We start from the raw sequence: 23197 nt of genomic DNA, 5'->3' as shown, positions 1-23197 counted from the left end.
TTTCAGTTGACTCTCGGAAAGTTACACAAAGATTAAAAACCTTATCTATCATGTCCTGTCTTAACTTTATATCCTCACATAACACAATATATTACCAATATACAGTATTTCTTGTTGGAAAACCATTTAAACGACCCACAGAAACCCAAACGACTGCAAAGAGACTTAAAATAACTACATAATTACATAAAATGGCCACAAAGAGATGCAAATCCACCACAGAGAGAGACAACACAGCTGCAGTGATGATGAAAAATGATTAAAAGAAGATATAATACACAACAAAGAGATGTAAGATTACCACAAAGAGACAAAGAACAACCACGAAAAGACGCAAAACAGCTGCAAAGAGACAGAATGACAAAAGCAAGAGACAAAACAACCACAAGGAGACGCATAACAACTACAGAGTCACAAATTGACCTCAAAAGGCACAAAATGACCCTTAAATGGAGGCCACAAAAAGACACTTAACAACTACAAAGAGACAGAAAGACCAAACTGAGAGACAAAACGACCACAAAGACACACAAAACAACTACAAAGAGACACATGACTTCAAAAATACGCAAAATGACCTCAAAAAGGCACAAAACAACTACGAAGAGACAACAAACAGATGCAAAATGACCTCAAAAAGACACATAATGACCTCAGAAAGAATTAAAATGTCTACACAAGAGACAAAACGACCACAAAGACATGCAAAACAACTAGAAAACTGTTTTGATTGCAGCTCTTTCACGTGTCTTGTGTCCAGGTGGTTATCGTCTCAGTCCGCCCTGATCATACTGTATCTTAATCAACATGCACAGGTTGTTACTGTATCTCGAGCACGTGCACACACACACACACACACACACACACACACACACACACACACACACACACACACACACACACACAAACACACACGCACCAACATCCATCCATCACAGAGAGTGCTGGGGAGCCATTAGCCAGATTAGGCTGTCTGCGTCTATCAGCAAACTGTTACTTTGCTGTGATTTACAGTCAACTGTCCGGGCCAGGTCGTACGTCACAGGCGACTCTACTCCAGGAAAAAGCATGTAAACAACGGCTGTCACGCGGCTTGTTGTTGTTGTTGCGAGGGGCTGCGGAGGAACACAGGGTTGGATTTGACAAGACATGTACATTTGGTGAAAGCTCTTGTTCGTCTCGTGGTAAAACAAATGAGCAGAACATTGTGTGGACAGATCAAACCTCTGTGTGTTTGTGAGAGAGCATCTGTTTTTCTGAACTTCTGAGGCTTAAATAAGGACAGAAGTGTGTGAGAAAGACTCAGTAAACACATCCTGCCTGTCCCTCTTCTCAGAATTAATTTACTTATTTCATGTTTGTGCTACAGCCAGGATTAGGATTAGTGTTTTCACTTCTGCAGCTGTAGCAAGATTAGTTCATTTGTTCCGAGCTCTGGTCCTTTTTTTCAGGAATTTTCCAGATAAGAGTCCTTGACAACTTGAAACAGGATTAAATAAGACAAGTCACAGCAGAGAGAATCACAATATTACACTGATGACGGTAATTTCATTTAGTCTTAGTCAGTTGGACCACCACGTTTGATAGATTTTGACAGAATTTTGTGCAGATATTCAGGTTCCCCAGAGGATGCATCTCACTGACTTCTGTCATCCCCTGATAGTTCATCAAAAAAAGAGCAGGCCAAAGTTTCTACTTATCCTGTGAAATAACTCAACATCTTTTCGATTGGTTTGGCTCAGGCATTCATGGTTTGATTGTTTCGTTGGTTGGTTGTTTTGTTCGTTTGTTGGTTGCTTCGTTGGTTGGATTGTTTTGTTAATTTGTTGGTGGGTTGGTTGTTTTGTTCGTTGGTTGGTTGGTTGGTTGTTTTGTTCGTTTGTTGGTTGCTTCGTTGGTTGGTTGTTTTGTTAATTTGTTGGTTGGTTGGTTGGTTGTTTTGTTAGTTTGTTGGTTGGTTGGTTGTTTTGTTAGTTTGTTGGATGTTTTGTTGGTTGGTTGGTTGGTTGTTTTGTTAGTTTGTTTGTAGGTTGGTTGTTAGGTTGGTTGTTTTGTTGGTTGGTTGGTTGTTTTGCTGGTTGGTTGGTTGGTTGGTTGGTCGGTTGGTTGGTTGGTTGGTTGGTTGGTCGGTTGGTTTTGTTCATTGGTCGGTTGGTTGGTTGATTGGTTGTTTTGTTGGTTGGTTGGTTGCTTTGTTCATTTGTTGGTTGGTTGGTTGTTCCGTTGGTTGGTTGGTTGGTTGTTTTGTTGGTTGGTTGGTTGTTTTGTTGGTTGGTTGGTTGGTTGGTTGTTTTGTTGGTTGGTTGGTTGGTTGTTTTGTTCGTTTGTTGGTTGGTTGGTTGGTTGGTTGTTTTGTTCGTTTGGTTGGTTGGTTGGTTGTTTTGTTCATTTGTTGGTTGGTTGGTTGTTTTGTTCATTTGTTGGTTGGTTGGTTGTTCCGTTGGTTGGTTGGTTGTTTTGTTGGTTGGTTGGTTGGTTGTTTTGTTCGTTTGGTTGGTTGGTTGGTTGTTTTGTTCGTTTGGTTGGTTGGTTGGTTGTTTTGTTCATTTGTTGGTTGGTTGGTTGGTTGGTTGGTTGGTTGGTTGGTTGTTTTGTTCGTTTGGTTGGTTGGTTGTTTTGTTCGTTTGGTTGGTTGGTTGGTTGTTTTGTTCATTTGTTGGTTGGTTGGTTGTTCCGTTTGTTTGGTTGGTTGTTTTGTTGGTTGGTTGGTTGGTTGGTTGTTTTGTTTGTTCAGAGTGCCAGTTAGTTGGTCACTGTTTGATGGAAAAAAAATGAGTCTGGACTTTTAATCATTGGCTAAGAGACATTTACTTTTATTGGGCTATTGTTTTGCTGCAAAAGACAACCAAAATAGGCACATTAAAATATATTTTCGGTGTATTTCAATGACATTAATATAAAATAAATCCTTAATCAGCATGCATAGGTTATTATAATATGATTTATGGAGTAACAAAGCTCTTTTAACAGAGTTTTTCTTTTCTAAAAGGATAAAGGGGAGTGTTAAATCTATGTTTTGTCACATTTTGTCTATATTGATAGTATATAATGGTTATCATTATCCAATGACTTCATATAGAACATTAATGACTTGAAAAGTGGCTAAAGCTTCCTGCAATGTTGAAAAAAAATTACGAATGGGCATAAATGATTAAGTTGGACAAATGAGCCTGAAACATGAAGGACAAACAAGGACATGTAAGGTGTGTGTGTGTGTGTGTGTGTGTGTGTGTTAGTGCTCTTACATGCACCTGAACTGCTATATTTCATCATTTAATCAATATCCACATTCGCCTCCTCCTCATACTCCCTGTTTTCCCTCCACCCTCTCTCCATCTCTTCTTCTACCATCCCTCCAACATTGATCTTCTCCTCCTCCCCCTCCTTCCATCCATCTCACTTTGCCCTTCGTGTGTCTTTCCTCTCACAACCAAAAGATTGAAAAATTCACTCGCCACCTCCTGATATCTGGCCGAGATAATTGCTCACCCTCCATCCCTCATTTTTCTGTCATATTCCTGTCGTCTTTCATCCCGTCGTCCTCTCATCTCCGCTGTTTTCCTCTCTCATCTCCATCTCTTTCCCTTCTGTCTTCCTGACTCTGTCTAAGCCTCCCCTCTCATCTCCTCTCCTGGTGTGTATAATGTAATTGCAGAAGTCTATTCTCCGTGTGTGCGCTCCGTTGCAGCGCTGGCAGATGAAAGCGGTTGGGATTTAGCAGCCGTAACGTGATGGGAGTTCGGGGGGATCTTGGCTGTCATTGGCAGAGACAAGGGAACATGGTTTTGAATGTGTTTTCCTCTGTGGAGTGTGTGTGAGTGTGTGTGTGTAGGTGGAGGATGGGATTTTCTGCCTGTTTTATTATATGTACATATGTTTGTTTTTTTGAATATCCTCAATTCTCTTGAAAGAAAAAGTCCTGTTGCCTTATATTACTACACGGTATTGCCAAAAGTATGTGGACACGCTATGTAGACAATCCTTTAGACAGTGTCGTGTTTGAAAGATCAGATTCCTGTTTCTCATTTCCATAAAGACATTTTCCTGCATAAAGACAGAATGCAAACAATTTTTTGCGTTCTGTTAGTGGGTGTTCAGATCAGAAACAGCCCAGTGTTAAAGAAAAATGAATTAAAACAGATATGTGAAAGGCCCCAACGTCTCTACTTCATAGGAACAAGACATGCAGACTCTTTTTGCAGTCATCTTACATTTGTTTGTAGTTGTTTTGCATCTTTCTGTAGTTCTGCAGGTCTTTTTGTGTTTCATTTTGCACCTTTGTTGTGGTTTTACCTCTTATTTTAGTTTCTCTTTATGATTGTTTTGTCTCTTTGGAGCCTTTTTCTGTTTCTTTGTGGTCATTTTGCGTCTCCTTGTGCTCAGTCCAGTTATCACTGTATAGTACATGTCTCTTTCAGTGTGGCGTTACGCAGGTGAAACCGAGGGGGCTCCTGACCGTTTAGGCCCCCTGGGCTTGTGCCTGTTGGGACCATTCAGTAATCCACCCATGTCACCAGATAAGCAGCAGTGATACAGTGTTCGTTCATTCACTAAAGCCGTGTCTTGCCGCAAGACAACGTATTTAGATGCGGCTGATTTCATGTAAGCTTATGAGGAAATGAGCCTTCTTTTCACTTGATTTCTGACCCCAGTAAACAGTTTCTTAATGAGTTATGGTCTCAGTCTCTAGCTCCAAGTCTTCTTCATCACAGCATGATGCTCAGTTTGTAAGTTAAGGTCCCATTTAGAGTAAAGTAGATGATAAACGGGGAATTAAATGGTGGGTGTGGTTACCGTGTGATTGCTCCACCCTCTGGCCCTTCTGGCTAAATAAAACCCAGATGATGATTGCCATAATGCCCAAACTTGAGGCTTCAAAACATTGGTTGGACATTCACCTCACTTTGTGCAGCATAGGCGAATCCGTTTGTTGCATCTACTCGCATCCTCCATCGATGGTGTTTGCAATTACGCCTTTTAAGTTCCAGTAAGGGCAAAATGTTAATGTTGATTGTTTTTTTTACAGATATGTCTTGATCCATATCTCACCTTTACGCCAGGATCAGGCCCTGAGCTGTCTGTTTAACAGGAAATGCTGAAGCAAAAAGCACTCCACTAGCTGTTTGATGGGAACTTTAACAGACCGTAACATACTTGTGGGAAGTCTTCACTGAAGAGTGGAGCAGCATGTTAAATCCTGTGGTTTTATAATAAGGCATCAGCAATAAAATATGAGTGCGATGTTTGGGTGTCCACATAATTTTGGCCATTTATTGCAGTGTTATCTCATTAAAATTCAGCTATTAACACTGAATTTTGAGTCAGCAGAGTGTTTCTAAAGCCACCGTTTAGCAGAGACGTTTAATAATTATACAGAGAGGAATTTATCACAAACCAGCCGCTGTGGCCAATTTCTACACCCACACTATCAGGAAATAGACCAGAATGCATTGCAGCTGCAGGACATCTCAGCCACAAATGCTGCTTTTTTCTCAACTGGGAAAAAAAAAACTCCCACTTTCTTGCTCTCGCCACGCTTCCATTCAATCCACCTACACATGCTGAGTGCAACAGGTTCATAATCCTTCCCTGTGTGCAGTCACTGGGAATTCTGGGAAATGTAGGAAGGCACTCTCTCACAGATAACAGTGTTCTTTAAATGACTCTGGAGCAGTTTTTTGGCAGGCAGACCAGCGTGTCCTGCAGGGAGCGGAGGAAGGCTGGTCTGTATAATGAGCTGTGGTTAGCTTGTTAGCCTGAGATAGGGCTTGACATTCACGGTCATACTCCACTGAGCCTGACTGGATGCTGACGATTTGAAATCACACTGAATAATTTTTTTTAGTCTGCTGCCGAATGTTTGGAGGGTTTGTGTCAGCACTGCCGCCTCCAGCAGCCTGGAAATGTTTGCAGTTTTCTTTGTTTTTCCAGGAAAAGGGAGGAGATGTTGCCGTCGTTCTTGTTGTTGTCACTGCTCTAATCAAGGTGGCATTGTGTTTTTGAGTACTTCATACACAAACAACATTAGGCTGAGAAACAACACTATGAAGCTGTGACAGTTCTGATGAAATTTAAAAAGAAAAAAAGTGAAAATAAAGATTGTAGAGAAGCCTGAACCTCTGGTTCGATTAAAAAAAGGAAATACTGTTAATTTATTGGCTGAGGAGGTGAGTCAAATATTCTACATTTTGAAAAAGCGAAGTTGGACCTAATGAGGAAAATAATCTATACCTCAAGTTGGTAAAACTTCAGGTATGGGCCTGAAAGCCACAAAGCATAAAGAAATGAAGATGTGCTAACAGAGGGGGTTGTGACCTGTAGTATCCCCAGTAAACACACCAACCTCTTCAGCTGTTGCAGTCCCTCCCGAGTGGCCGGCTACTGCTCCTCCTCCTGACTGGAGGAGTGTCTCTAGGCTACAGAGAGCAGACAGGCCGGATTTCCGAATGGTGGGCAACATGGTGGTAAAACCCGCCTTGCCGAAACAAATGGTTAGTCCTGCGTCCACGTTTCGGTGTGGACAGAGGGGCATCCCTCCCTCAAACCTCCACTCTCCCTAGCCCAAAGACACAGCTGCGAGCCGAAGAGGTTGGTGTGTTTACTGGGGAAAAGTAAAGCTGGAAAACTGCTGTATCACCACCACAGCAACACATACACACCAGCGATGTATTAATGCTCACAATGGCGTAGCCTCTGCGTAGAGCATACAATCAGCAGTAGAGCAGAGAGGTCTAGCTAAAAGTAATGCATAATGCTAAAATGCAATTGAAATGCCCTCTTGGATGCTCCTAGGGTAGATAAAACATGGTGAAGTGCCCTCTAAGGTGCCCTTCCACTGGAGAAAACATGATTAAGTGCCCTCTTATCACAACTTTCTGAGCACTGGTGCCCCACCACATACAACCGGTGCACCTTTTCTAGTTTTTGTTGCCCCTGCCCATCAAACATCCACTGGACTAAAGCAACAAATTTAGCAAAGAATTACAGTTGAAATTATTATAAAAGTACGTGAAAAGTAGAAATAAATCATGTATAATGCAGATGTCTTAAATCACTAGCAGTGGGCTACATGAGGGTTCGTTGAAAAAGGGTGAAAAAAAAAGCCCTTTTTATCAACGTTGTCAGGCAACTGCTGCCATGGGAAACACACGGAGAGGGTTGCAGCTTTGACATTTTCAGTCTCCGCTATTATACCAAAAAAACAGCGCTGTCATCTTCTGAAAAATGATCAGATAAGCACAATAGCTGCAGTGTCATTATTGTTCCTGTTTCCTCACGCAAGACGTGAAGAGAATTTAAATCTCACTTTGACTTTATGATGCTATAATGCAGAACCTCAGCATTTTAATGCCCTGTTTTTAGCCTTGATGCCCTAATTGGCTGCTGTGGAGGCTGCTTCTCCCGTCAGATGGAAGTTTTTTTTAAAAATATATATAAAAACCTCGTGCACAAGTAGAAACACACAAAAACACAAGGACACACACTCTGCAGTGGGCACATATTAATGGCTCTCAGCAGCCAGAGATATTGATGAGAAACGTGGAGGGCTATTCTCGTCCTGCACTAAAAGAAGAAGAAGAAGAAGTTGGGGTGGATGAACTGAAGTCATCAATATGAGCTCCTGACTCGCAGGAAAAACCCAGTTATTGATCCCATCACATGTCATATCATCACCAGGAGGAGAGTCGTGGATGGATGCCAGCTCCTCTTTTCTCCTCATTTCTGTCTTTATGTCTTAATTTTTCTGTATTTTTGTCTCATTTTTGCTTTTTTGTGTCTTTATTTTTCAATCTTTCCGCCCTGCTTTCTCAGATTAATGTCTTCGTGTCTCTTTTTGTGGTTATTTCTTAGTCTTTTCTTTCTTTCTTGCTGTCTTTCTGTCATATTGTCTCCATCTCTTTGTTGTCTTAATGTCGTTGTCTTAATGTCTTTGTCTCTTTCATTCTGTCCCATTTCGTCTTTTAGTCTCGTTTTTAGCGTTTTCTGTTTTTTTCTTGTCTCTGTTTCAGTTTTTTAACGACTTGTCTTTCTTTTGGTCTCATTTTGCCTTTCTTTTACTTTTTTTGTCTTTCAGTCTTGTTTATTTTTTTCAGTTTTTTGTCAATTTCTTTCCTTTTTCTTCTTTTTTTAGTCTTTCTCATTCAATGTTTTCTGTTGTTTGGTTTCAGTTTTGTCTTTTTTGTTGTTCTGACTCGTTCAATTTTTCTTTTTCTTGGTTTCTGTCTTTTTTTCTTCCATCTTTTTTCACTTTTTCTGTTAGTTACGTTTTTCTTTCGGTGTTTGCATCTCTAAGTCGTCTTCATTGCCATTTCATATTTTTTCATATCTGCCTTTTTGTCTTGTCTTTCATTCTCTCGTTTCCTCCGACTGTTATTTCTTCACTTTTCACTTCTCTCTTTCCATCTTGTCTTCCCTCCCACTTCCAGCTGTTGTCCTCACAGAAAAAGAAACACCAATAAAACACCTTCCTCTCTTATTTCCCTCCCTCTCATTTGAGGTCACTGCATTCACTGATGATTGAGTGACGAAGAAAATCTCACACTCTCTCAGCGAACGCCTCAGCTTTCCAATCCATTTCGATCTGCCTCCAGAGAATCGTTAACACGAGCTGTGGAGTGAGTGGGTACAGTATGTGTCTCTTCACATGATCATGCATTTACATCTCGGCCATTAAGCCGACACTTCATCAGTCATCCTCACCAGTGTCCTGCTCAAGGACACTTGGACGGTTGATTGATGATAAAAACACATGTGGACATGAGTGATGTTTATGTTCAGGACGTCCGACTGAGTGCTCTGCATTAAAGTACACAAGCAACAGGTGACGTGAAGAGAGGAATATGTAAAATAAAGAATAACAAAGAAGAAGAAGGTGGTTCAACTTGTTAAAACACTCATTAGCAGAGGCCAGCGGGCTCGTGTGCATTATTCATGTAACCATATTCATCTTTAATGTATTAACTGTGCTGAGGGGGATGAAAGGTAGAAATCTTTTATGATTTTCTTTGGAGATGTTACTCCTTGTTTTGATTTGCCTCGCAGGGTCACAACAATGTTTCTTTATTCTTTAGTCACAGTTTGAAAAGTATCCATCCTTTTATCGGTGCTGTTGGCTTTGTACGCAGAAACACTATGTGGCCAAAAGTAAGTGGACACCCTTGGTCGGGGCTGTAGTTAGGAGCAAATATAATTACGTTTCCACTTGTCCATATACTTTTGGCCATTTCAAATAAATGATCTAGCAGTGGAGAACAGGAGCAGGATGTTTAAGGTGTCCACTTACTTTTGGCCAGATTGTGTATTGTTTTAAACACTCCTCTCCCCAGCTGTTTCCTGTGCTGCAGCAGGACATGAGTCTCTCTAACACCACTTGAAGTGTGTTGCTCCCTGTCCCTGACAAGTAATGGTGTGTGTTTGTGTGTGTTTGTGTTTGTGTGTGTGTTATCAGCTGTGCCAGCAGCCCCGGTGAACGTGTCGGTGACCCAGCTGAGGGCGCATTCGGCCATGGTGACCTGGAACGTCCCTCAGGGAGACACTGTCATTGGATACGCCATCTCACAGCAGGTACAGTGTCATCACTGTGTGTGTGTGTGTGTGTGTGTGTGTGTGTGTGTGTGTGTGTGTGTGTGTGTGTGTGTGTGTGTGTGTGTGTGTGTGTGTGTGTGTGTGTGTGTGTGTGTGTGTGTGTGTATTAACTGTGAGCGCGCCAAATGAGCTCAAAGATCGATTTTTCTTAATTGCTTTAATCCTTAAAAAAGCTTGAGAAATAATTTTTCAGCCTGCTCATTAGGCTCAGTCAATCTGTCTGGCGTCACATTTACCCTGATCTCACCCTTTCCTCCCTGAGCGCACTCGTTTGGTTGAAGGCCAATTAATTTTGCAGAGATACAAATTGAAGGGATTTTAAATTATGAACCGAATGCCCAGATGGATCGTTGCCATGCTCAGGGCAAGAAAACAGCTTTCCCAAAGTTGAATTATGTATTTTTTGTGATCGTCTTTATCTCTTGAGTAGTTATTCTCCCCACTCCTGCGGTCCACGGTGGTTTTTAAAGCGCTGCGTCATTCATGAGGCCAGTTTACAGTCAGCAGTCTGCCCGAAGACACTGACTCACTGAAGGGGTGTCTCCTTTACAAAAACAACTTTGGAGACGTCAGGAGGATCTGCTCGTAAAAGTCTCACTTGTCGAAAGGCTTGTTAATGTCGAGACTGGCTGCTGGTTGACAAAAGGTACTTTCAGAGGAAATAATAAAAAACAATCTCCTGATTACAAAAGTGTCCGGCCAGAACAACACCTGGAAGTATCCAAATAAGAAAAGCAGGCAAATATTGTTAATTAAATTAAATGTACTTTTTGTGAATGGAAGTGGAAACACACACCTGGTGGTTTTTATCTGACGTTAGCCTATCACTTCACTGAAGGGGGAACTGCTGCTATATGTTCCACATGTGTTGAATTAAATTCATTCTAGTCTACTTTTGGCTATTTAACTGTTTCAAACATCAACTTTTAGCCATATATCTGTTAATTTGAGCTAACTAGTTTCAGTTCTACAGTTTCAACCACTTATCCATTGAGGCTACTTTTAGCTAAGTATTTCAAGAACTTAGCCTGTCTGTTAGGCTACTTTTAGCTAACCGCTTCAACCGTTTCTGTAACTTTTAGCTAACTTCTTCCACCATTTCTGTTACTTTTAGGTAACTATTTCACTCATTTCTGTCACTTTTAGCTAACTGTTTGAGCCACATTACTTTTCGCTTACTATTAAACAACTAATCTGTTACTTTACAGCTGCTTTAAGCATTTCTGTTAATTTTAGCCGACTCTTTCAAACATTTACTTTTAGCTAACTGTTAACTAACATTTGTATTTTACTTTAAGCTAACAGTTTCAACCATTTATCTATTGAGGCTACTTTTAGCATAGTTATTCCGCCATTTATCCATCAGTCTGCTGTTAGCTTTAGCCTCCATTTTTTTTGTTACTTTTAGCCAACCATTTTAGCCATTTATCTGTAAATTTGGGCTAACTAGTTTAAAAAATTGACTTTTAGCTTACAGTTTCAACCATTTCTGTTACTTTTAGCTGTTTCAAATCATTTTTGTCACTTTTAGCTAACAGTTTGAGCCATTTTCCATAACTTTTAGCTAACTGTCTCATTAATCCATTAGCCTACATTTAGCTTACTGTTTAAAACATCTATCTCTTTATCCAACAGTCTCAATCTCAATTGCACATAGTGTCGGGGTGTTACTGACTCAACATGTGAAGCCTATAGTATATTTTTATGATCCAAGGCTTCTGTTTTCCAGATTTATTTGCACTAAATGTTTCAGTCCATCTTGGGAATAACAAAACATGTCACAGTCGATTCGGCTCACATTTTGTCCGTCTCACGTCGACCAGGCTGCTAACTCAGCTTGGTTCATTCTAATCAGTTTCCACCACCCACAGTTTGGCAAAAGCAGAATCAGACATTAGCTGAGCTCGGAGTGGGAGTTGTCTCCATTAGTGGAAATTATTTGGCCGGGACTCGTCTCACAGGAGGAACATCCGCGGCGGCGGCGATGCCAAACAACTCGTCTTTTTATTTATTATTTTTTTAAGTCCCCTCACGTCTGACTCAGAATCCATCAACCTCGTGGCATTTTCAAGAAAACAGACGACGGGGATGTAAAACATCTCCTGCCATAACCTCAGAGAGCACTTATGTAACAACCCTACTCAAATATTAAAGGGGAGGTGATGGGGGCAGGTAGGTGCAGCCGGTATCCATACAAGACGTTTCATTTACTGAGCTCCTCTTAGTCATCAGAAGGGAGAAAATGTACAAAAGGGCAAAACAGTCTTGGAGATGCAGTTATATAAAACATACTGGGCTCAACAATTAGCTGCAGGATCCGACGTCAGGCTGCACGAGGAGATTATTTCATATAGACGATGGTTCGGTAACAAGCTGAGCCTTGTGTTTGTGAAGGAGAAGCAGGACGAGTGAATCTGCTCAGACAAAGAGTTGCTTCACTCCATCTGAAGTTGTTCCAAATCCCCGAGCTCAGGCTGCTGAGATTCACGCATTATGCAATCAAACACACTGACAGAGGAAGTAACCCAATTTTGAGATTGTATATCTGCGCTGCACAAACTCCAAATAATCCTTATTGTGATTCATAAATCTCAAACTATCACTGAACACCGATTGATGATTAGCGCGTAGGTGTGGGTGGACGTTGATCAAATAAATCCACGCTGCACCTGCAGATAGAGTCAAAACTGTGGGCGTGTTGTCAGGTGTCTTAACCTGGCACCAAAAGAAAAACCTGAGCCGGTGACACAAACAGAGGTTTGTTTATCTGCTGCGCTCCGCTGATGAAATGCTGCCGACTTCTTCCTTGACCTAAAAATAGCTGCGAAACCCGAACTTTATCTTCACCTGTAAAACTTCAGAAAAAGCCCTTTTTTCTTCGAGGCAACAGCTTGTCCATTAGCGACCGAGCTAAAGGCTAAATCTATCCAACTAAAAGGAAACTGACTGCGAGGCACCTTTTCTTTTCTTTGTAAAGGTCGAGTCAAGGCAGTTTTATTTGTATAACACGAGTAAAATCAATGTGCTTTACTGGAAAAAACATAAAAAGCACTAAACAAATAAATACTTTACATTAATAAAATAACATTTCAGCCACTCATACAAGGGAAAGTTCCAGGAAAACCACTAAAATAATTAAATTGTCTCGTTTCAGTTCACCTTCCAACACAGTCTATGTCTGTGATTGCATCAAATATAATTGGTGTAATTTCCACTGGGGACGAGGAGGACGTCTGTTTCTGTCTCCCCCACTGTTCACTTTGATATAATCACTTTTCTCTTTGTGCCTGTGGCGTCACCCCCGACAGAGAAAGGGCAGATGTTTGTTAAAGAAGCATGTCAGTCGGCAAAAAAGTGAAACGTTGGCTTTAATTGTCACCAGGCACTCACAGCGATTGAACTTTTAAAGGGAAATCGTTGTGTTTTATTCAGTACATGATCAACACGGCCTAAATAATTAGCAGTAACGATATTATCGCGACAACGCTCTGTCAGATTCATCACTCATGCGTGTTTTGTCTCTTTTTTGGATACAAATTATGCACAAAATGTACAAAAGCATCCAAAAACAATTCAGTTAATGACTCTTTCTGTTTTATGGCGGATGGCAACGAGCCTGAAGGTCGATTACCTCCATCGACTATGACAAAGCAAGACCGGAACAAAACAGAAATGATTTATTTATCATATGTGCATTATTAACACAATAATCAATATAATCCCACCATGATTGTCATTAAGTAAACTAATAATACAGACGTAAGTGCCTTTCTGCCTGATTAAGGTTTTTTTGCTGTACAGGAACTTCCTTCCTTCGTCTCTTTCTTAAATCTGGTGGATTTGGAGTTTTTTGCTCCTAAATCAGAAACTGGCCAAATCACAGCTGAGTCAGTGTTATTGATTGAAGCCCCTTTAACCCCCCTCCTGTGGAGATTTTGTACATTATGGTCTTTCAGTGCAATAAAACGTCCTCACTGAGCCGTTGCTTCCAGGGCTGCCAGAGGAGAAGACACCACTTTGACTCTGCTCAGTCTCTGGTGATTCAGACATCTGGAGAGCCTCGAGCGTCCTGCCAGCCGTCTATTTATTGACTCTACCTCGGCTTTTCTGAACTTAACAGCCACATTTACTTTGCGGGGAACTTGTGTCTCATTCTTAACTAGACTTTAACGCCCACCATTGACTGGAGCGCAGACTCTTAGTGGAACAGGCTGTTTTCAAAGATAAATGGTGTTCTTGGCAGTTGTTAACCCATTTTACATTTTCTCCTCTCTTTGAGAACAAAGTTGTCTGAGTGCGACAGTAAGTACGATCACTTGGATGGTTCAGGCGTTTTGACCTATAAACATCATTATGGACTCGACTGAACATCCTCTGTTGAAGGACTTTGATCAATACCAATCAGGATGTCTGAAAACCTGCGAAACTAAAAGACTCCTTTGTTACTGATGTGATTTTTAAAATTGCTTTTTTCGAAATTCTGTCTGGAAGTAGCTCTTAAAGTTGATTTAATCAGTACTTTTAAATAAACAATGGATCAAATCACTACTTCTAAATGAAAGTGGTTGCTCTTAGTGACGAAAACAGAGAATTATATCTGCCCTCAGATCTTCTAAAGCATTACGGCATCTTTCAGTCTGTCATTATCTGGTTTTGAAGCCACAACTTTACTGTTTTCGAATCATTTTGGCTGCTATTTTCTGCTAAAAACCTAAAAAGGACTTGCTAAAGAAAGCTAGATATTGCTCTCAGAAGGTGGTGGAGACCAAAAACAGATCAAAAAGAGAGTGAATATTGGACTTATATTGATCAGATGGACACAAACTCAACTCCAAATAAATGATAACATTCATTTAAGTGTAAGTTAGCAACTGTTTGCTAACAAGTTCACCACATCAACTTAAAAGTGGTGATATGTCAATATTTTGTTTCACAGCTTGTTTCCGCTGCCCCCAAGTGGCCAAAATATTAACGATTGCAAGTTTAAAGAACAGGGCGGTGTTTGCAAATGTGGTTAAAATTATTTAATAAATCAATAAAAATAAGTTAGCAACTAGCTGGTGAACATAGTGGCAGCTAAAAAAGCTTGCTCTCGGGAGATGGTGGAGACCAAAAACAGAGCAAAAAGAGAGTGAATATTGGACTTAACATTCATCAAATGAAGGATAATCATTTTCTAACTGTTTGCTAAATAAATTATGTAGTTAAAAGGCGCAAAGTGAATGTTACAGCTTATTTTCTTTGCCACCAAGCGGCTAAAACTTCAGGTTATTGGAGATTATGTAGATGTTTCCTCATGTGTGATAGTTTTTAATTAATGTGTCTCATTGTTTGACGTTTTGCCTCTTATGGTACGATGTCAGTAAATAGCGAGCTTTCATATTTGTTTATCCACGAACTCATAACGAAATATTTATACATGAACTCTGTCTCAGAAGCTGCTTTCCGACACCAGCAGAGTAGCTGTGCCTGTACATGTGTTCCTCTGTTTCTTCCTAACGTTAATTGCTGGTGTTACCTTGCCTGCAGACCTAATTTCCCCCGGTGGGACAGTAAGTGTATGAGCTGAATTTATATGAGGTGAAGCGGCTCGTTGCAGCAGGGATTTTATTTGCATTCATAATCTCCGTCTTGAAATAGTGAAGTAATGACGAGTCAATTCAACAAATTAATTCCAGTTAGCGAGGATATCTTAACCCTTTAACGGCCTCGAGGAAGTCATTACACCCCTTCTTCTTCCTCCAGGTTTGTGGGAATGATCTGCCAGCACAGAGTAGTCAACAATCACGATGATCAATACCCAAAATTTCATTTAAATGCTAAGTGTGTGCATGAGTGTGCATATTCATGCGTTTATATTGCTTTTTTGTGTGTCTCCAGAGGCAGGACGGCCTGATGCAGCGCTCCATCCGAGAGGTGAACACATCCAGCCGCTGGTGTGTGTTGTGGGACCTGGACGAGGACACACACTACAGCGTCCAGGTGGGATCAACACACATACACACACACATACACACACACACACACACACACACACACTTCACCGCTTAAAAAGCTGCTTCGCTGTGTTTAGTTCAGGGTGATTCGTCGTTATGAGCAAACAGAAGCAAAAATTAGAGTAAATCTGACACTAAATACCAGATATATTGATTATTTGTTGCCATAATGCAGATTTATAAGCTGTAAATGATGAGATGTAAAGTAATTAACGGTTAATTAAGCATAAAAGTTGGTATAAAATAAAATGCACTGATGGATTAAAGACAAAAACACAAAGTTCTTCTTCTTAATGGCTCGTAACTAATTAAGCTATAAAGCACGAGGAAATTATTTATTTAATCACTAAGAAAAAAACATTAGAAAGACCATTTTAACCTTTTATAAACAGCTCTGGGAAATTATCATAATTATAATTAACGCCTGACATAAAGGTAGTGCCACTTAAAGCTGCTGTAGATGATATATTTTTATTTAATTAAGTGTTAAATAGCTCTATTTTCCAACAGTAATCACTGTTATAGAGTGTTTTTTCAGTAACCCATGTCTCTCATGCAGTAAAAGAGAAAAGACATTTTCTGGTATCCCTGCCCACTTTATCATGTGTTGGTCATCCAACATATCAGCCTACTTGGTGTGTGATCAAGCTGATGAATAGCTCTCCAGGTAAAGTGCATGCTTCATTAAGACGGCTGAGGTTCAGATCCTCCCTGTAGCTTATAAAACATGGCACATGTTTCAGAAAAGAAACTTTGGCCTTCGTGAAAACTTTATTTTTAATCCCAAGACGTTCTTTAGGCGTCTGGACTTAAGTTGAAAAGAAGTCTAAAATTACTTTGTAAAAACATAAGTTTTGAACCCTGTAAGGACGTCAGACGAATGTTCGTTCTGACGTCTGTTGGATATGTTTCTGCTCAGTGGGATGAAATCCTCATAAGGAAATGAAACGGTAACTCAACAAAGCACATTGTGGCTTTGTTGATTTCCTTGTCATGGAGGCAGCTCAGTTGTCATTACATAACGAGGTATTTCAGTCACTTGATAACAGGCGGTGGTGTGTTGTGGAAAATCATGCAACGTTTTCGAAATCTCTGGAAAAAGGTGGACATGAGTTGACTTCTTTGTGGGTTTTTTTTGTCAAACTTGAAAAACAGACTCTTCAAATATGGTGCTATCCACAGATGTAAATAATCATCAGCTCCATTGATGATTAATTGCTTTATAGACATGATAATTAACTCCCTCTCAGTGTTTAATTAACGCACCCTGGTCTCACTTTTTTACGGCGCGGCTATTAGTTATAACAGCTCCAGCTTCAATCAAAGGCCGGCCTGCTCCTCTCTGAAGGAGGAGTATCTAATGCGACTCCATTATCATGACTCTATTAAACTTTTTATAATCCATTATGGCTTAATAGACTGATACAGATTGTCCTTCAGCCGGAGGACTCGGTTAAATTTACTCGTCAGCAGACGGCTGTCCTGCAGAAGTGTCATTGAGCAACGCACTGATGCCTCGCCAGCACCAGCAGCTCAGAGACTTTTATCACCTCTGACCTTCGTGTAGAGGAGAGGGAGTTAAAACGTAGGATTTCCCTGTGGAGTTTGGTGAAGTCTCATCATTATCCAGAGTTAGTGGACGGATTAGGGGGTTTTTGCTCAAGGACAGTTTGCAGAGATCAAACTTCCAATTAGGGAAGACTTTTTTGGGGGACAAACTTCGCCTAATTCAAGGACTTATTTGGCGATAATTAACTTTTTTCATTGTACTGCACTTCTGCTGAGAATGACTTGCAACTAACTCAACAGGAAACTTTGTGTTTCAAACTTTAAGGCTCAGTGCGTGGGCGCAGACAGCCGAGTCAGACACCTCTTGTGGATCTAATTGTGCCTCTGTGATGAATCTCTCTCCCTGTGTGATTGTCGAACTGTTATAAAACTCGTCTGTAGCTGCTGGAAAAATCTCAATATTCTAGTTAAATGAGAAACACCATCAAACTTTAAGTACAGTGTCATTCTTTGGATGGATCTGAGCTCTGCTCGGTTGCACAAAATGTCCCAAAGAAAGCCCCCGAATGAGTCTTAAGCTCAAATCTATATTCCCTCTTTCATCCCCGAAGCTTTCAGTCTGCGGTTACACTTAGAGTCCTGTTCGTCCTCCAACGGTCATCCAGGATCGCGGCCAAAAAACCAAAGCACCATTTGCTCGCTAAATATACCCTGGCGAGCCAGTTTCTTGTCATCGTTACATAACGCCATCCCCCGGTAGTGTCAGCTGGGAACAGTGCTAACAGAGCGATGTGTCTGAATGCTTCAGTGTATGAGGAGATCACGTCACGCTTTCACCTCTCCATTCAGAACTCCATTTACCTTTTTCATGTTTTTTAGGTGCAGTCCGTCGGGCCTCACGGTGACAGCCAGCCCAGCCGCGCCGTCCACTTCAGGACCCTGGAGAGGAGCGACCATTATCCAGCCGGAGTCCTCGACCACCGTAAATAAACACACAGACGCAGAAACTTGGCTTTTTATTCAAAACAGATTCAGAAAATATCCACTTAATAACATTCACTGGCACAATGAGTCACAATTTATCACTTAAAATGCACATTTTTAACAAGAACAAGCCGGAAAAGTAAGAATAAAATAATCAAAAGGGGGAAAAATACATATTTATGTGCCAGTTAAACTGCTTCTCTGCTGAGCTTCATCAAAAATACTTCCCCTGTTACTTTCAACTGAAAGAGACAAAACAAACTTTAACAAAGTGAAAACAATTGTTTCACATGTATTTGCTTTCCTGCTGAGAGCCAGAAGTAAGAAGATCAGGTCATATATTAGCAAGCTAATGTTAGCTTAACAGTTAAAGCAACACAATGTAACTACATTTTTAACATTGTTGTGACGTAATGAGTTTTGTTTGTAGTTAGCAGCTACGTTACAAACCTGGGATTTGTGTTTACGACAGTGATGTTCCACTTGGAAACTGTAGGGGGCGCCAAATCACACAAGCTAACAATTTCTACATAACGTTGCTTTAAAAAGTGTGTTTTTCAGCTCTGAAGCTCTTTTTAACACGAGAACCAGAACTGTGGAAACTGGTTCTTTTTAGATTAATGATTGTTATTAATTTAATAACTAATGAGTTAACTGTGAAACATTCTGCAACAATTATGGAAATTAAAACATCCTCAGAGTCTCTGGATGTTCAGACAAAGACGTTTAAAAATTCATAACAAAAAATTAGTTTTCACATTAATTTGAAGTTTCAACGTGAATTTTTGCGAGAAAAGTCATGAAAGTGACAAAGAAAAGTTGTTGAGCTGGCTTGGACTGACCCATCTGTATTTATATTTGTTTGTTTAGCAGCTCGTTGAGCTCCAAAGCGAGATTTCTGACATATTTCTGTCCTTGTTAATAAAGTTTGACCACGCTGGAACTTTATTTCTCCTCAGATGAACCGGCGATGGAGGGTCTGGGCATGACTCCACACTTACAGACAGGAGAGCTGCTCATTATCACCACTGTGCTGCTGCTGTGGGCAGGTCAGCCTCCGTGTGTGTGTGTGTCTGCATGATTGTGTGTGTTAACAAGAAGATGGCTGACTTTGTTTTTTACTCTCTTCTCCTCTCCCTGAAGCCGTCATCGCCCTCTTCTGCCGACAGTACGACATCATCAAAGACAACGACTCCAGCAGCACCAAGGAGAAAGCCAAGAGGCCGCTGGTCCGAGCCACCTCCTACTACAACAACGCTTCGACCGGCAGCTCGCCCATCTACCACAACGGAGCCATCCGCAGCAGCAGGGTGACTAACTTCTCCTCCATCTCCCTCAAACTTTCTTCTTCGTTATAATGCATGCTCATTCCTGGCCTGCCGGGAGTACTTTGCTTCTTCTGAAGAGCCTTTGTAGCTGCATCACACATCTCCTAGCAACCAGAGCTGCTCCATCACGGCTAAATATAAAACAACCAGGCTGGAAACAGAGCTGCACACATGCTTGTTGTTGCTGCTGCTGCTGCTGCTGCCGTGCATGTCTTCAGTGACATGCTCAGTCACATCAGTTAACTCCCAACAAGTTGTGAACGAGCAGCGACTCGTTAAGACACGAAACAGCTCAGAATGAGAGAAAACGAGCTAAAAGCATTCAGATGCATCAGCGGGGGAAAACTTCACAGTCAGCACAGCGCTCATCTTCACAGTCATCACTCATTATCTTAAGATGGTGAATCACCACTTATTAAAATCAATAAGTTGAATGAGGAACCTGCAAAATGAACTCCAGGATTTATTTTATAATCTAAAACACTTGAAGCAAAGACAACACTTCTTTAAAGGAAAGTATCATTTAATGAACAGCTTTCGAGCTTTTAATCAGAGAAAATGTTGCATAAATATTTACAAAGCTTACACAGATTAATCATAAGATTGCTTCTTGAACAGTTTCCAGGATCATCAGGTGGATTTATTTTAATTTCGCTTTTGTATTCGTGCTAAAATCACATCAGTGCAACTAACGAAGGATTATTTCATCATTAATTCATCTACTGATTGCTTTCCTAGATAATAATAGTCTGTAAAATGTAAGAACGTGATGTGAAGAGGTCACTTTTTATTTAATTTGCTTGTTATTATATCAGATGTGAAACAGACGTGTTCGCAGAATAAGAAGCAGAAACCAGATGTTTTCTGTACTTTAACGATAAGTTAATTATCAAAATTGTTCTAATGTGGTCAGCTGCATTCAGAGAAGAGATTGAAACCTTAACGTCCAGTTTTTCTCTTATACTGTTTTTATTTTTAATTAACTTTGAGGTTTCAGTCCTGACTGTCAGACAGTCTTTGTTTTCTTCTGTATCAGCTTGTTCCAGCTCTTCAAAATATGATTTGTATTGATGTTTTGTGCGTCACAGCACCCCGAATCCAGCCAGACATATTTGGTGTCTTTGCAAAGTTTGGCATCTTCTCTTGAATTTAAGATAAAGTTTTGTTAGTTTGAAGACAGTTTGGCCGCACACCATGAGCTTGTAATGACTTAAGCGTACCTGCCAACTTCGAGGCCTCAAAAATAGGGAGGTTCTTGGTGGAGATTCAAGGACTGTGTTTTCATTCTGCTGACATTCAAAGAATAAAACTAACAAAAGAAGTAAAGTGCAGTGTCATTTTCTTTAATTCTCAGAAAACAATGTAGAAGAAGTCTCCGTCGAGTGTGAATGTGTAAATATTTGGCAGAAAAGTCGTGTTTTTCATCGGGTAAACAGTGCGACAATTTTAAAAATGTTTCTCGCAAAATCCAATAAAATCTGGTTGTTTTGGCACCAGCGGCCTCGGGGCAGAGATAAGATCAGAACAACAGCACGACGTGATTAACTAAATGTCTGGTTGCCTCGATAACAATAAGTGCCTCATCGTCCGCCCCACGGGAGGAATAATTTAAGAAATCTGACATTTTTCTATAAAAACTGACTGCAATTAAGCGGGAAAGTCACCCGAGCCTGACCCCGGCCCGGTGGGAGCAGTCAGATTTGTGCAGTAAATGTCACATCGATGGGTTCATAAATCTTTAACGCTCGTCATTCATGTATCGACTGCACATCTTCACGTGGCGCTGCATGTGAGCGTGTCCCACACACCGGCTCCCTGCATGAGTCACGTCCGTATATGTGACCCTCTGTGTTTATGACTCATGTGTTTATGAACACAGCAGCTCCCTGCTCACTGTTTCCCTCTCCTCCAGCTCCACAGAGCCTCCTCCTCCATCAGCATCATTAGAGTCTGAGTTCGAGGCTCGGCGGGAACTTAAAGCTCGGGACGGGGCGGAGACGGTGAGCGACGTTTGCCTGAGGAGCTTCAGTGGATTACCGTGACAAATGGAGAATTTATAGACCTGGTGGAAAGTCTAATTTATTGTAAAATATGGGCAGAGAGAGGAGCACTCCATGCAAATTGAATTCAAATGAAACTGAGGAGTCACACTGTGGATGACTACTGCTCTCTAGTGGCAGAAGACGGGAGCTGCAACATGCTGGTGGACTCGTGTGGCGCAGCTTTCCAGATCTGTGAATGAGCTGATCCGAACATGGAGGAGTTCAGCCAATAAGGACTCATGTTGAACTACTTCCTGTTGTTTTGTTTTGTTTTACCTTCTCCTCTCTGAGGCTGTGATCAGACACGGTGTCAACATCCGTCCTGCGTGATCAAATCACGAGTGGACACACCAGGCGGCATTAACACGCGTCTCGATGCAAACAGTGTTGTTTTTTACACAAAGACATAAATATCTTCATGTTTAACATTTGCCGAATTTACAAGAAGCCTCAAATAATTTAGAAATTGTCATAGAGGGCATTTCACAATGTTTATAAAGTCTCTCCTAACTCAACAACAAATTGAAAGATTTTTAGAGGGAGTCTGGGGACGTTCTCCACAGGTGGACAAAAAGTAGCCTATATTGGTTACAGTTTAAAGTTTTACACTAATTTCATAAATCACTTGAACAATGTGTTCAAACAGCTGCTAAATGCATGTTGGGTGCATTCACACCTGTACTTGTATCCAGTTATAAGCTGCTTTTTGTTGCCCATGAAGAAAGTCCCAAGATTCCCTTTAAAAATCACTCAATTTTGTAAATTGTTAAGCTAGAAGAAACTTTATAAACTTTGTGAAACACTGTTGATGACAAACATGAAATCATTCATGCCTTCTTGTAAATTCGGCATCAAATGCGACACATTCAGTTGTTTCTTTCCTTGTGAGAAGAGTCTGTTTGTTGCAGCATTGCTGTACCAGCCTGTCTGCTTGAGTCTGAAGTGCGTCTCACCTTGAACTCACTGTTTCAACTGATTTCATCATGCGTTGATGGTAAACATGTGAGATTTTACAGATGCAGTAAACAGTAACCAATATGGCGTACTTCTTGGTTGACAGTAGAGAAAGCCCCCAGACTCCCTTTAAAAAACACTCCATTTTGTGAGCAGTTGAGTAGGAGATACTTTATAAATGTTGTTAAACACTGTTGATGACAAATTCTTAATTATTTAGGGCTTCTTGTGAATTCGGCAAAGGTTATACACGAAGATATTTATTCCTTTGTGTAAAAAACATTGTGTCCGTTCGCCCCAGTGATGTTTATTTGCATTGAGACGCATGTTAATGCCAGGTGTGAACTGATGGACTTGGAGCTGTCCACTTGTGGGTCCAGGTCTGAACGGGACCTGAATCTCTGATGAGACTAATTGTGAATATTTGCCAGCATGCCGAGTCACGTCCGCCTCGAACTAACGAATCATTTCATCAGGTTGATATTTGTTACCGGGCAGAATCATGACGCTAACACATGAATGACATCTGTGTGCGTTTCTTTACATTCTTACTATTTCTTGCAGTTTATATGTTTAACTTTCACGTCGTTATCATTAATTAGATGTATTTTACTAACATCAAGTGTATTATATGTAATTAAAATATGTATATAAGTCAAATTGAAAATATAATTAAATTAAGTGTAATTCAAACACATAATTGAATGTATAACTGTGTGACATTTACACTGTAAATTTTCATTATCGGTTTAATTAAACTCATAATTTGACCATGTGGTCAGACATGTTTAGTCACTTC

General features: G+C 40.6%; 1 protein-coding gene across 2 annotated transcripts in view; it reads left to right on the top strand.

Moving 5' to 3' along the window:
- The window catches only part of LOC311253431 (fibronectin type III domain-containing protein 4-like), an 80918-nt gene extending 58961 nt beyond the window's left edge, over nt 1-21957 (top strand). For both annotated transcript variants that reach the window (XM_084347393.1, XM_084347392.1), the window contains 6 exons: nt 9449-9564; nt 15466-15567; nt 17970-18072; nt 19034-19123; nt 19218-19384; nt 21315-21957. In XM_084347393.1, the coding sequence (XP_084203519.1) occupies nt 9505-9564; nt 15466-15567; nt 17970-18072; nt 19034-19123; nt 19218-19384; nt 21315-21356 (564 nt within the window). In that variant the 5' untranslated portion in view covers nt 9449-9504 and the 3' untranslated portion in view covers nt 21357-21957. The remainder of the gene's footprint in view (nt 1-9448; nt 9565-15465; nt 15568-17969; nt 18073-19033; nt 19124-19217; nt 19385-21314) is intronic.
- Nucleotides 21958-23197: the final 1240 nt, after the last annotated feature.

Source organism: Pagrus pagrus (assembly GCF_965226575.1).
Source record: "Pagrus pagrus genome assembly, chromosome: 24".
In the NCBI taxonomy this organism is placed as follows: domain Eukaryota; kingdom Metazoa; phylum Chordata; class Actinopteri; order Spariformes; family Sparidae; genus Pagrus; species Pagrus pagrus.
The sequence above is the reverse complement of the archived record's forward strand: the minus strand, read 5'-3'. Positions and strand labels throughout refer to the sequence as shown.